Here is a 15,338-nt window from a genome sequence, read left to right on the forward strand (position 1 = left end):
TTGCAAAAAACATATTCACAGTAAAAAAAAATTAATATTTGAACTCACAATTAGAAGGACCTATTCGGCGCCGTATAAGCCAGTGGTATCCCTCGTCTTATTCGAGTGGAAATGGCGAGCAGTTCCCTAATTCATCGCCGGTACAGCTGAGCTGGTTTCCAGGGTTGGCTGACATGGTCTCACAAGATGTAGTTTCTCTTTAAATATCCTTCTTGAAAATGGCCTTGCAAATATATATCTGCCACCTAATCAACGTTTTGTTCTCCTTCTCTGCTATCCTGGTCTGGCTATGGCGCAACACTTCCGGCTTCCTGCTAAATTGAAACTTGTGAATTGATACTCACTTTGGAATGACTAGTGAGTATCCAATCACAGTCTCGTTAACTTCAGGCTACTTAGACAGGCTACTGTCAACAACTTGTGATCTGATTGGCTATTGCAACTGTCTATCAACTCTATGTGTTCTCAAATTCATCCGCCAACGGTCCCGGTGAGTATCCAACCACAGTACGCGTAAACGTCACATTCAACGTGAGGCTAGCTAGAAGGCCTTACTGACAACAACACGTGATCTGATTGGCTATCGCAACTGTCTATCAACTGTATGTGCCTGTTCACTTACAGTGCACGGACGTCCGCATTGTTGATTCTGAAGGCCTTGGGCAGATTTGGTACAGCATGGCAACATAAGCTAGCTGAATTCTGATTGGATACAAACTAAAACTAAAAACAACAGCGCTGGAAGAAACATAATATGACATTAAGAGAATATGCATACTTTTAGATATTTAGGGAAAGTAAATTAAAACATAATTTTATCTTTAATTATGATCATGATTTCTGGTTATGTTAGGCCAGCAGAGAAGGCCTTGCTGGCCCTGACGGCACACCGCTGGATATTGTGGCGTATATATTTCTACACCTGTTTTACCTTCATTTAAAATGCCTCTACCATTTTTATGTCTATTTTCTTCTATTCATCCATACAGACTTTGGAAATGCATATTGTTCTGTCTAATATATACCACTGGATGCTTAAATTGTATTGGGGATCAATAAAGTATCTAGCTATGATTTTGAGAAGTGTTTGAAGCATGACATTGTCATCTTGTCCAAATATTTAAGAAGTGTGTTTTCCACTTTGTTAATCTGCTTCAGTACAACAGAGTGTGGATTCCAGATGAAGAACACGTGTGGAAATCAGCAGAAATTCTGAGAGATTTTCACGACGGGGATGATCGTCTTCAACTGCTTCTTGAAGATGGCACTGTAAGTACAGTAAAAGGAGTAAGGATGACCAGACATATGACATGACCTCTGTGTCTTACTCAAAGGAGTACACCGTGGACTCGTCACCAACAAAACTCCCTCCGCTTCGCAACCCAGATATCTTGGTGGGGGAGAACGATCTCACTGCTCTTAGCTACCTCCATGAACCTGCAGTTCTGCACAACCTCAGAGTGCGATTCTTGGAGTTCAGAATCATCTACACTTACTGTGGTAGGCTCTGAGGAAGTCAGTGTCCTGGAAGAACTGGGGAGTTGTTCTCAAGCTTTGCATGTGTTGTCTCCTCTTCAAGGTATCATCCTGGTGGCTTTGAATCCCTACAAGCAGCTTTCTATCTACGGAGATGCAATCATTCACGCATACTCGGGCCAGAACATGGGTGACATGGACCCGCATATATTTGCAGTTGCAGAGGAAGCCTACAAACAGATGGCCAGGTAGATACAAAATAATTTTTTTATTCTTTTATTTTTATTTTTTATTAAATCAACATTGAAAAAACACAAGATACACTTTCAACTAGTGCATCAACCCAAAAAAAACTCCCTCCCCCATTCACACTCATCCACACCCACTCACACAAAAGGGGTTGTTTCTTTCTGCTACCAATATTCTGGTTCCCACAACATGGACAACACGTCTGCAAGGGACACAGTCCCTGAAGCACACATGATTGTATGTGTTGCTGGTCCACTAACATTTTCATTAATTACTATTTTTTATGTAATTATTTTTATATTGTTTTACTTTATTTTTTATCCAAGAAAATATTTATTTATCTTATTTTATTTTATTAAAAAAAAAAGGACCCTATCTTCACCAGACCAGGTTGTAAATGAAATTAGATTTGTTTAAAGGGTTTTTTAAACCAGGTCCAGTCCAGATAATGTCCAAGTCGGGCTCAGCAACACACACCTTCATTCATGTACACTGAAAAAAAAAAAAATAAAAAATAGGGAACACAACAGATTGCATATGATATATAAACAAATTTGCATTTTCAGAAAAAGCATTTATGTACAGTCCAGATTATGTCCAGGTCACTCAAATTAGGGAACACAACAACAGATAGCATATTATCTATAAACATAATTACACTTTCAAAATAAGCCTTTGAGGACTTCCCATCTTTTTTTATGTTTTTTGGCATCATTATTGTTTTCAACCATGTAACTTTCTAAAGTTAAAAAATACTGAATAAATGTTTTAAAGAAAGTAATACTAAGTGAATATCTGTTTTTGGCCTTAAAAATAAACCTTTTACCGAGTACTATAATTAAATTGATTAAATCATGATTGTCAATGGACTCTCCTAAAATAACAGAAACCACATCAAGCTTCATAAACAAACCAATCCTTAAACACATTTGTTCAACTTCCACCCAAAACGAAGACACAATATGACAATACCAAAACAAATGCAGGGTGGATTCAGACTCCTGACAACAAAATCGGCAGTCATCTGATTCTGTTATATTCCATAATTTTAACATTTTCCCGTGGGGAAGAAGTTATAAATAATTTTAATTTGAAAATAACGATTTTACACATCGATAGTAGTTTTCTAGATTAGTTTGAATATGGCATCCCACGGCAACGGGCAGTCAAAAAAGTCCTCCCATTTTCCATATGTGTTGTATGGGGCAGCCTTCAAAGATTTCTTTATTAAATAAAAATTATATATTTTTGTATTTATTTTAGTTCCTTTTTGCCAACTAGAATTTCTTCTTAGAGGTTTACAAACTAATAATTTAGTAGTTCCATAATTTATTATTTGTTTCCATCTTTTCCCAATTACTCCAGTTAGTTGATTAAATTAAAAGCTTGAACAAGCATCACCATACATAGTTATAAATTCATCATACTTCATAATTTTACCATTCTCATTGATAATATCATTGACAAAAATGATTCCTCTTTCAAACATATTTTTACAAAAGAAAGGCTTTCCATCTATTACAATATTATAGTTCATCCATATTATCTGCTGCAAAATATTGCCTCTTTTTTCTGGCACATAAAATTGAAAACACCACCATGAGTGGATTGTTTCCTTTATGAACCCCGCCATGTTTCCCAGCAGACTCTCTACATAAGCAAAATGGGAGGGGATCACTTGTAAAAAAGGATACAATTTCTTTTGATACAGTACATGTTTTTTGTCCAACAAGACACTTGTGTACCACTCAGTGTTTAAATATATCTTTGGAACAATTGATGCTTTTAAAGACAGACACATAGCTTCAAGGTTGAGAAGTTTCAGGCCCCCATATTCATACTCATTGTACAAAACCGTTCTTTTAATCTTTTCTGGTTTGCCGTCCCAGACAAAATCGAAGACCCTCTGCTCATAAATCTTAAAAAAGTTGTGTGATGGAGTTGGTAATGACAAAAACAAATAAATAAATTGAGGAATAATTAACGAGTTGACAATAGATATTTTACCATACAAGGTTAAGGATTTACCTTTCCATAATTGCAGAATTTTGTCCAGCTTTCTTAGTCAATTATCATAATTTACTGAGCCTAGATCTTCCAGATTCTCTGGGACAACAACACCAAGTATGTTAACTGGACCATCTGCCCACAAAATAGGAACTTTGCATTCCATTCCAAAGGACGTTCCCTGTGAAAATATGTCCAAAAGATTAAGAAGGTTCCGCAAACAATGAGGATTGGGGCTGATAAAGAAGCTTGAATCATCTGCATACATTGTTATTTTACTTTCAATATTGTTATTACTGAGCCCTTCAATATTTTTATTCAATCTAACTTTAATCGCCAATATTTCCATAGCAATAATAAATAAGTATGGAGACAAAGGGCACCCTTGTTTTACACCTCTTAATAGCGGTATTGTCCCAGAGATGTATCCATTATTAATAATTCTACAGTTAGTTTTATCATATAGCGTCTTGATCCAGTGTAATTAGGAGTTGCCAAAATTGAAAAAAACTAAGCTTTTACAAATAAAATATACGCTAATTTTGTCAAATGCCTTCTCCAGGTCAGCTACAAAAATGAATCCTCTTTTATTTTCCATATTATAATTTTCTATAATTTCTAATAACTGTCTAATATTGTTTCCTATGTTTATTCCTTGTGGGAAACCTGATTGATCTTGGTGAATAATATTTGACAAAACAGACTTAAGTCGTGTAGCCAAACATTTTGCCAGGATCTTATCATCGTAACACTGAAGTGTTATTGGCCTCCAATTTTTTAGATAAACTGGGTCTTTATACTGACCATTTATTTCCTGCTTCAATAATAAAGAAATAAGACCTTCTGTTTGAGTGTTAGACAAAAAACCTGTTTTATATGAGTAATTAAAACTAGAAAGCAATGGTTTCTTAACCTCTTCATAAAATACTTGATAAACCTCAATAGGTATTCCATCTAATCCTGGGGTTTTCCCTGGATGAAAGGATTTAACAGCTTCCACAAGTTCTTCCTCTCTAATGAGGCCTTCACATGAATGGCTTTCTTCTGAATTCAATTTTCTTTCATAATTTTCTGGAAATTTTTTTGTAGATTCAGGAGGAATTACCGGATTAGAAAAAATATTTTTAAAGTAATTTTCCATTTCTTTCAACAATGTGGTGTGTGTATCCAATACCTTTCCATTTGTTTTAATAAGCTTGGAAATGTTCTTTTTAGAACGATTTTATGTTTGGATATTTAAAAAGAATTTTGAACACTTTCCACCTTTTTTCATCCAGATTGCTCTGTTGCAGTCATCACTTTTCAATAATTGTTTTTCAACTAAATCTGCTAACTCCTCTTGTTTGACTGTAAAGGAATTCAGTTGCTCACTAGTTAGATCATCATTATTATCAATGTTTTTTTGTAAATCCTCAATTTCTTTCTTTAATTCCTGTTCTGCCATTTTAAGTTTTTTTTTTTTTCCCATGAAGAGTATGCAATGGCATATCCCCTAAAACAACATTTGAAGGCTTCCCAGACTATTTGGAGATTTGATGATCCTACATTATTTTTTTTTAAAAGTCAGTAATAAATTGCTTTGTTTTTTCAATAAATGCATCATCCTGTAGAAGCATTTGATTAAACTTCCAATATCCGGGCCCACGTGTATTATCTTCAATTGCAATATTTAATCCTGTACAATTATGATCAGAACGCAATTTATCATCGATTGATATTGCAGTCACTTTGTTTAGCAATGAAAATGATATAAAAAAATAGTCAATACGACTTGCCTGGTTTTGTCTTCTCCATGTATACCGTACTAACCTAGGATTTTTGAATCTCCAGATATCAGTTAAATCAAATGCATCCATAACATTTTGAATCTTTTGTAAAGATTGAGGATGATAATTCATTGAAAAATTCCCTTTTCGGTCCAGAACTTTATCCAAAGCAACATTAAAGTCCCCCACAGCAATCATTTCCCCTTGTTGTTCTTGCAACATGTCACTTATTTCTTCAAAAAAGGAAGGTTCATCAACATTTGGCCCATACAGATTCAAAACACACATCTTTTGACCCTGAGTAATCATATTTAATATTAACCAGCGTCCTTGTGGGTCTTTTTCCATAGAGTTAAATTGAAAATTAAAAGTTTTTTTTATCAAAATCATAACACCTTTTGAATTTCTGTGACCATGTGAAAAGAAAATCGGACCATTCCATTCTTTTCTCCATTTTTCTTCATCTAAATTTGTTGAATGAGTTTCTTGAAGACAAAAAATATCTTGTTTTTTTTTCATTCAGCCACATAAATATAAGTTTTATTTTTCTGTTGTCTGCAAGACCATTGCAATTAAACTCATTATTCCAACTTCATTATCATTCCTATAAACCATATGACCTGAGTAAATTCATAATATATTTTATTGATTCTCTTAATACCATAAGTTTCATAAACATGAACATCTTGCAACTAAAAACTGCACCATCACTTGCTATTTCCAAAGAAACCAATATCCCATCTAATAAACCCACAGACACACAATTCACACCACAGCACACAAGACAAACAAACACATACCCCCTAAAATATATTATTCGCTGACCGTTTCCCAACATCTAACCACATTGTCCAGTCCCAGAATAAACTATAAAGCACCAAAAACAAAATGTCAAAATGAGGAATTGGTTTTCACCCTTTGAGTGCCTTTGGCATCAATTGATGTGTCTACCATCCAGAATCAGAATGACACAGCTCTTTTTGTTTACAGCTCAGGCTAGGTCTAAGCAGTCATATGCATTTGTTATTATAGCCTTGCTAAAACACATCTAATTATGGCTGCAGCTATCGCTCATTTTAGTAATCGAATAATCTATTCATTATTTTGTTGGATTGTTCCAGTAATCGGATAAGACACACTTTACAGCATCAATGTGTATTTTAGTAAAAATAGTTGAATGAACTGTGGAGAGACTTTGTCTCCCAGCTGTCATGGTACCCCCTCAGGATCCCCTGGGAAGAGCTGGACGAAGGAGCTGGGGAGAGGGATGTCTGGGCTTTTCTGCTTAGGCTGCTGTCCCCGCGACTCGACTTCGGATTAGCGGAGGATGGATGGATAATTAATATACACCATTTCTCCTTGCCATAACCATTATTCTTTATTTTGAATAAATGCACATAATCAACACAAAACGTGTGCATTAAAACAAATTTAAAAAGTAATAAATTATAAGTTTGTATTCATATATACTTTAATGTGCACTCTATTTCAGCGGTTGTGCGCAAATTATGCCCGCATTTTTTTAGGTTCCGAGCACTCCATGCGGTCTGGATTTTACACATTTTTATTAGTTACTACAATCATTAAACGATTAATCGAAGCAACAAAATAGAAATCTAAGTTTTTTTTCTAATCAAATAATTAGGGAAACTCTAAATTTAGTGTACTTTTTTTTTTACCGGCACATATATATATATATATACACAGTGCATCCAAAGCATCTTGATATGCTACACCTGTGAGGTGGGATGGATTATATTAGCAAAGAAGAAGTGCTCACTCACACAGTTTTAGACAGATTTGTGAACAATATTTGAGAGGAATAGATCTTTTGTGTGTATAGTAAATGTTTTAGATTAGTGGTTCTTAACCTGGGTTTGATCGAACCCTAGGGGTTCTGTGAGTCGGGCTCAGGGGTTCGGCGGAGGTCAAAACACACCTGACTCATCGTGTAAATAAAAACTTCTCTCTATTGCCGTATTACGGATACGGCAACAGCAGAAGTCAGACTGATTTGCAGGTGTGTAATTTGTTGTGAGTTTATGCACTGTGTTGGTTTTGTTGTTTGAACAAGGTGATGTTCATGCACGGTTCATTTTGTGCACCAATAATAAAACATGGTAACACTTTAGTCTGGTCAGGATGCCACCCGAGCGCCTCCCTAAGGAGGTGTTTAGGGCATGTCCGACCGGTAGGAGGCCACGAGGAAGACCCAGGACACGTTGGGAAGACTATGTCTCCCGGCTGGCCTGGGAACGCCTCGGGATCCCCCGGGAGGAGCTGGACGAAGTGGCTGGGGAGAGGGAAGTCTGGGCTTCCCTGCTTAGGCTGCTGCCCCCGCGACCCGACCTCGGATAAGCGGAAGAAGATGGATGGATGGATGGAACACTTTAGTCTGGGGAACATATTCACCATTAATTAGTTGCTTATTAACATGCAAATTAGTAACATATTGGCTCTTAACTAGTCATTATTAAGTACTTATTAATGCCTTATTCAGCATGGCCTTTTTATAACCCTAACCCTCTAACCCTGGCCCTAACCCCCTAACCCTAACCCTAACCAAATAACTCTAAATTAAGTCTCCGTTACTTAGAATATGTTCCCCATACTAAAGTGTTACCAAAAACGTATAACTATGTCTTGAATTTGAAAAAATACAACATTTTATTTTTCACTAAAGAAGGGTTCGGTGAATGCGCATATGAAACTGGTGGGGTTCGGTACCTCCAACGAGGTTAAGAACCACTGTTTTAGATATTTGAGTTCAACTCATGAGAAATGGGAGCAACAACAAAAGTGTTGCGTTTATATTTATGTTCAATATACATACACATAAATATACATCCACATAAATACATATATATATATATACATACATGTATGTATACAGGTAAAAGCCAGTAAATTAGAATATTTTGAAAAACTTGATTTATTTCAGTAATTGCATTCAAAAGGTGTAACTTGTACATTATATTTATTCATTGCACACAGACTGATGCATTCAAATGTTTATTTCATTTAATTTTGATGATTTGAAGTGGCAACAAATGAAAAGCCAAAATTCCGTGTGTCACAAAATTAGAATATTACTTAAGGCTAATACAAAAAAGGGATTTTTAGAAATGTTGGCCAACTGAAAAGTATGAAAATGAAAAATATGAGCATGTACAATACTCAATACTTGGTTGGAGCTCCTTTTGCCTCAATTACTGCGTTAATGCGGCGTGGCATGGAGTCGATGAGTTTCTGGCACTGCTCAGGTGTTATGAGAGCCCAGGTTGCTCTGATAGTGGCCTTCAACTCTTCTGCGTTTTTGGGTCTGGCATTCTGTATCTTCCTTTTCACAATACCCCACAGATTTTCTATGGGGCTAAGGTCAGGGGAGTTGGCGGGCCAATTTAGAACAGAAATACCATGGTCCGTAAACCAGGCACGGGTAGATTTTGCGCTGTGTGCAGGCGCCAAGTCCTGTTGGAACTTGAAATCTCCATCTCCATAGAGCAGGTCAGCAGCAGGAAGCATGAAGTGCTCTAAAACTTGCTGGTAGACGGCTGCGTTGACCCTGGATCTCAGGAAACAGAGTGGACCGACACCAGCAGATGACATGGCACCCCAAACCATCACTGATGGTGGAAACTTTACACTAGACTTCAGGCAACGTGGATCCTGTGCCTCTCCTGTCTTCCTCCAGACTCTGGGACCTCGATTTCCAAAGGAAATGCAAAATTTGCATGGTTGGGTGATGGTTTGGGGTGCCATGTCATCTGCTGGTGTCGGTGTCAGCACGTGTTACAACAGCGTGGCTTCATAAAAAAAGAGTGCGGGTACTTTCCTGGCCCGCCTGCAGTCCAGACCTGTCTCCCATTGAAAATGTGTGGCGCATTATGAAGCGTAAAATACGACAGCGGAGACCCCGGACTATTGAACGACTGAAGCTCTACATAAAACAAGAATGGGAAAGAATTCCACTTTCAAAGCTTCAACAATTAGTTTCCTCAGTTCCCAATCGTTTATTTAGTGTTGTTAAAAGAAAAGGTGATGTAACACAGTGGTGAATATGCCCTTTCCCAACTACTTTGGCACGTGTTGCAGCCATGAAATTCTAAGTTAATTATTATTTGCAAAAAAAAAAAAAAAGTTTCTGAGTTTGAACATCAAATATCTTGTCTTTGTAGTGCATTCAATTGAATATAGGTTGAAAAGGATTCGCAAATCATTGTATTCCGTTTATATTTACATCTAACACAATTTCCCAACTCATATGGAAACGGGGTTTGTGTATATATATATATATATACATATATATATATATATATATATATATATATATGTGCATAAATGTGCATAAATATGTATATAAATTAGGGCTGCAACTCACTATTAATTTGATAATCGATTAATCTGTCGATGATTACTTCTATTAATCGATTAATAATCGGATAAGAGAGACAAACTACATTTCTATCCTTTCCAGTATTTTAATGGGGAAAAAACAGCATACTGGTACCATACTTATTTTGATTATTGTTTCTCAGCTGTTTGTACATGTTGCAGTGTATAAATAAAGGTTTATAAATAAATAAATAAAAAATTAAAAAATTGCCTCTGCGCATAGCATAGATCCAACGAATCGATGACATAATTAATCGGCAACTATTTTTATAATCGATTTTAATCGATTTAATCGATTAGTTGTTGCAGCCCTAATATAAATATATATATATATATAGTATATACATATATGTGTATATATATATATATATATATATATATATATATATATATATGTATGTATATACAAACCCCGTTTCCATATGAGTTGGGAAATTGTGTTAGATGTAAATATAAACGGGAAATTGTGTTAGATGTAAATATAAACGGAATACAATGATTTGCAAATCATTTTCAACCCATATTCAGTTGAATATGCTACAAAGACAACATATTTGATGTTCAAACTGATAAACATTTTTTTATTTGCAAATAATCATTAACTTCAGAATTTGATGCCAGCAACACGTGACAAAGATTGTGCAATTGGAATATATTTTTTACAATCTTTTATCTCATTGTAAAGAGACTTCCATAGTTTAACCCCCACCACTGATATACACATTTGTTTTAAAGTTGTCCTTGAATACTGATGTTGGAAATGACCTTTTCTTCTATGCTCTTCATTCTCAGAAGTGATGACAAACATTTTTTGTAAATTTGCTGGCAATGTTTTACTTTTAGCCTTAAACATGACACATAATGTCTGTAACTTTAATAGCTCCTGTAATTTCAATAAACCCAAATTAATAAATAATATGTTAGTGTGTTCTAAGTAATCTACTTTATGAATAATCCTTATAGCTCTTTTCTGTAGTTGATACAGAGAAAGTTGCGGTGCACAAGGAATACAATTTGAAACGTCATTATACAACTAGACATGCTGAGGAGTATGCAAAATACCAGGGAGATGAGAGAGTGAACCGGGTTGCAAATTTTAAAACCAGTCTACTGAGGCAACAAGATTTCGTCAAGAAAGCAAGCGAAAAGAGCGATGCAGCAGTCAAAGCTAGCTACATGGTGAGTGAGATGGTTGCTAGGGCAGGAAAGCCATTCAAAGAAGGTGAATTCATTAAAAAGTGCATGTTAGATTTTTTTAAAGAAATCTTTTCTTGCGGCCCAGCCTCACCCAGTTTCTGCATCCAGTGGCCCCCAGGTAAATTAAGTTTGAGACCCCTGGTGTAAAGGATATCACCACATGGGCTCAAGAACACTTCAGAAACCCACTGTCAGTAACTACAGTTGGTCGCTACATCTGTAAGTGCAAGTTAAAACTCTCCTATGCAAGGCGAAAACCGTTTATCAACAACACCCAGAAACGCCGTCGGCTTCGCTGGGCCTGAGCTCATCTAAGATGGACTGATACAAAGTGGAAAAGTGTTCTGTGGTCTGACGAGTCCACATTTCAAATTGTTTTTGGAAACTGTGGACGTCGTGTCCTCAGGACCAAAGAAGAAAAGAACCATCCGGATTGTTATAGGCGCAAAGTTCAAAAGCCAGCATCTGTGATTATATGGGGGTGTATTTGTGCCCAAGACATGGGTAACTTACACATCTGTGAAGGCACCATTAATGCTGAAAGGTACATACAAGTTTTGGAGCAACATATGTTGCCATCCAAGCAACGTTACCATGGACGCCCCTGCTTATTTCAGCAAGACAATTCCAAGCCACGTGTTACATCAACGTGGCTTCATAGTAAAAGAGTGCGTGTACTAGACTGGCCTGCCTGTAGTCCAGACCTGTCTCCCATTGAAAATGTGTGGCGCATTATGAAGCTTAAAATACCACAACGGAGACCCCGGACTGTTGAACAACTTAAGCTGTACATCAAGCAAGAATGTGAAAGAATTCCACCCGAGAAGCTTAAAAAATGTGTCTCCTCAGTTCCCAAACGTTTACTGAGTGTTGTTAAAAGGAAAGGCCATGTAACGCAGTGGTGAACATGCCCTTTCCCAACTACTTTGGCACGTGTTGCAGCCATGAAATTCTAAGTTAATTATTATTTGCAAAAAAAAAAAAAAGTTTATGAGTTTGAACATCAAATATCTTGTCTTTGTAGTGCATTCAACTGAATATGGGTTGAAAAGGATTTGCAAATGATTGTATTCCGTTTATATTTACATCTAACACAATTTCCCAACTCATATGGAAACGGGGTTTGTATATATATATATATATATATATATATATATATATATATATATATATATATATATATATATGTATATATATATATACACACACACACACACACACACATATATAGATACACACATATATATACATACAGTATATATACACATATAATGTGTATATATATATATATATATATATATATATATATATATATATATATATATATATATATATATATATGCATAAGTTTGTACATTAAGAGGTGTGGCAGAGGAAAATACTGCCACCTATTTTTTTACACAAATGTCACACTCGGAAGCACACTCTCTGAAAACTATTTGGACTCAATAATTATTTTCTACTATTTAAAGAAGACATGATGAACGCAATCTGTTTTTATCCTCGCATCCTTCTTGCTGTATGCGGGTGCCGCAGCAGGTATAACGTGACGAGGGTGGTGTAATATCGGATTATTCGACTGGGAGGTTGATAGTCAAATTAGACTCCTCTGAATCGAATCGTCGAATCTCCCACTATTTGAAGACAGCCCTAATTAGATATGTTGTTTTGCAATCCGTCAATGACAGTATATAACTAAATTGTCACTTAGTTTAGCTCTGACCTACACTGAAGCTGAATTGTTAACAAAATTAAACAAAAATGTGATGTGTTTTTTTTCTTTGTTTTTTGTGTAATGTTCTTTTACAGTACTACTTTTTTCTGTATTATGTGACACGGGCCAAGAAAAAACACTTTGGACCACAACAATAAAAAAATTTGTGGCATAAGACTTGTGCGCAGTTTTGTATGTGAAAATGTGTAAGGATATTTTCCTTAGTAGAGGTAAAAGAAGGACTTGGAATTCCATCATTTGTTTTATGAAAGTTCTCCTCTTTTTTGATTAGAAACCAAAGGAACCAGTCCATCATCATCAGTGGAGAATCTGGAGCAGGCAAAACAGTGTCTGCTCGATACGCAATGAGATACTTTGCTGTTGTAAGCAAATCAGGCAGTAAGACCCAAGTTGAAGACAAAGTCTTGGCATCCAATCCCATAACAGAGGTGAGATGTCCCCACTGCTGAAACGTGATATGCTTCATGTTTACATCCCCCAGAGCCGATATAACGATGATTTTGGCTGTAAAAATATTAAATGCTGCCTAAATCTTCCGAAGGCCATTGGGAATGCAAAGACGACCAGAAACGACAACAGCAGCCGTTTTGGAAAATTCACCGAGATCAGTTTTGACAGCAGGTACCGGATCATCGGGGCAAATATGAGGACGTACCTTTTGGAGAAATCCAGAGTGGTTTTCCAGGTATGACCACAGTATGTTGTTGTGTAGGACTGCAACGATTAATCGATTAAATTGACTTATTCCATTAGAAGAAAGCTTTGATTTCTATTGTGTTGCTTCGATTTATCGTTTTATGAATAATACAAATTTATAAAATTCAAACCCGAAACTTGAACTTTAAATAAGTTAAAGAATAGTTTCCACACGGCCACCGCAAAAGAGTGCACATAGTGGCGTGTGAAGTGCTGTGACCTGTTATTACTTTATATAGTTTAAAAACACATTTTCACTACATGTTAAAATTACAATTTCGATGTTGATAATGGGCATTTATTATCAAAAAAGCGGAAAAATACTTGTCTATTTCAATTTTTTTTTTGTTTATTTCAAACTAATCAAGAAATTACTCGATTCCTAAAATAATCAATAGTTGCAGCCCTATCGTTGTGTATTATTCTGCTATATGCCACGTATAATATTGCTGTTTTCAGGCTTACAATGAGAGGAACTATCACATATTTTACCAAATGTGCGCCTGTGCAGACCTGCCACAGTTCAAGGCACTCCAGCTGAGTAAGTGTGAAGGTTTATCATCAACATACTTCATGTCCATATCTTTACTGTAAAGATATTTAATTTTGTTCCTGCAGTGAGTGCCGAAGAGTTCCACTACACCGGCATGGGCTGTGATATTTTTATTGAAGGTGTAGATGACAGGAAAAGCATGGAGGAGACTCAGCGGACCTTCTCCTTGCTAGGTGACATTATAAATATGCCTCATTAGCCAGTACTTTTTAATGATATCTACTATATTCACTTACTTTGACACTTTTTTGGCTTAGGACTGAATGAGGACTTTCAATCGGATGTCTTCAAAGTGCTGGCAGCCATTCTCCATATGGGAAATGTGGAAATAAAGAGCTGTGGTGATGACAGATCATCTATTTCTGTGAGTCTTTCACTAAGCTTTATTTTTAAACATCCCAATGCTCAGATGTCATATAAGGAATAATTGTGTCTGACTGGGTTGATTGGCAACACTAAATTGGCCCTAGTGTGTGAATGTGAGCGTGAATGTTGTCTGTCTGCGTTGGCCCTGCAATGAGGTGGCAACTTGTCCAGGGTGTACCCCGAATTCCACCCGAATGCAGCTGAGATAGGCTCCAGGACCCCCCGCGACCCCGAAAGGGACAAGCGGTAGTAAATGGATGGATGGATTGCATGAGATTTGACAGCTACATTTTCTGCAAAGCTGTTTTATGTTACAGGTCACAGTTTGTGTAGGAGCCTAAATGTTGTTTAAGTTAATTTACATTTTATGGAAGGTGCTTTATGTTTATTCAGCAAAAATGGAACTATTTACTTTATTTGCATATCAAGGAATATGTAAATATTTGTATGCTTAGAATATTTATAAGGTACACTTTATTTGTAATTATTACATTTGTCTAAATTTGATGACGTAGCTGTTTGATTATATGGCGGAAGGATTTGTGTGGTAGGTTGGTTTTTGGACACAGTGCATTATAGGTAATGGCAGTCAGGTGCGGGGGAATTGAGCCACACAGTTTTTTGACCTCACTCTTACTTTTTCTTAGTCTTGCTTTTTCTAACTCTTTTTTACTGTAACAAACTCGCTTCATTTTGCCATTCATTTGTTCCCACATCGTTATTGTTTTACGTTTTTGAGTATATAAGTGACAAGTAAACGATACAAAACGAAGAGGAGCGTCTGGAGTTTGTTTGTTGTTGCCGCAGCAAGCGGAGCAGGAGAAAGTAGAGGAGCGTCAAGCTGAAGGCTTCATTAGGAATCTATAGTTTGTACTAGTACTTAGGATGGACCAAAGTG

General features: G+C 36.3%; 1 protein-coding gene across 3 annotated transcripts in view; it reads left to right on the top strand.

The window, feature by feature from the left end:
• Nucleotides 1–15,338, top strand: part of myo5c (myosin VC) — a 45,452-nt gene that overhangs the window by 1,705 nt on the left and 28,409 nt on the right. For all 3 annotated transcript variants that reach the window (XM_061969685.2, XM_061969686.2, XM_061969687.2), the window contains exons 2-9: nt 1,159–1,269; nt 1,335–1,500; nt 1,580–1,724; nt 13,097–13,253; nt 13,367–13,510; nt 13,981–14,062; nt 14,140–14,247; nt 14,332–14,438. In XM_061969685.2, coding sequence (XP_061825669.2) covers nt 1,159–1,269; nt 1,335–1,500; nt 1,580–1,724; nt 13,097–13,253; nt 13,367–13,510; nt 13,981–14,062; nt 14,140–14,247; nt 14,332–14,438 — 1,020 coding nt within the window. The remainder of the gene's footprint in view (nt 1–1,158; nt 1,270–1,334; nt 1,501–1,579; nt 1,725–13,096; nt 13,254–13,366; nt 13,511–13,980; nt 14,063–14,139; nt 14,248–14,331; nt 14,439–15,338) is intronic.

The sequence above is a fragment of the Nerophis lumbriciformis genome, linkage group LG10 (genome assembly GCF_033978685.3).
Source record: "Nerophis lumbriciformis linkage group LG10, RoL_Nlum_v2.1, whole genome shotgun sequence".
In the NCBI taxonomy this organism is placed as follows: Eukaryota; Metazoa; Chordata; class Actinopteri; order Syngnathiformes; family Syngnathidae; genus Nerophis; species Nerophis lumbriciformis.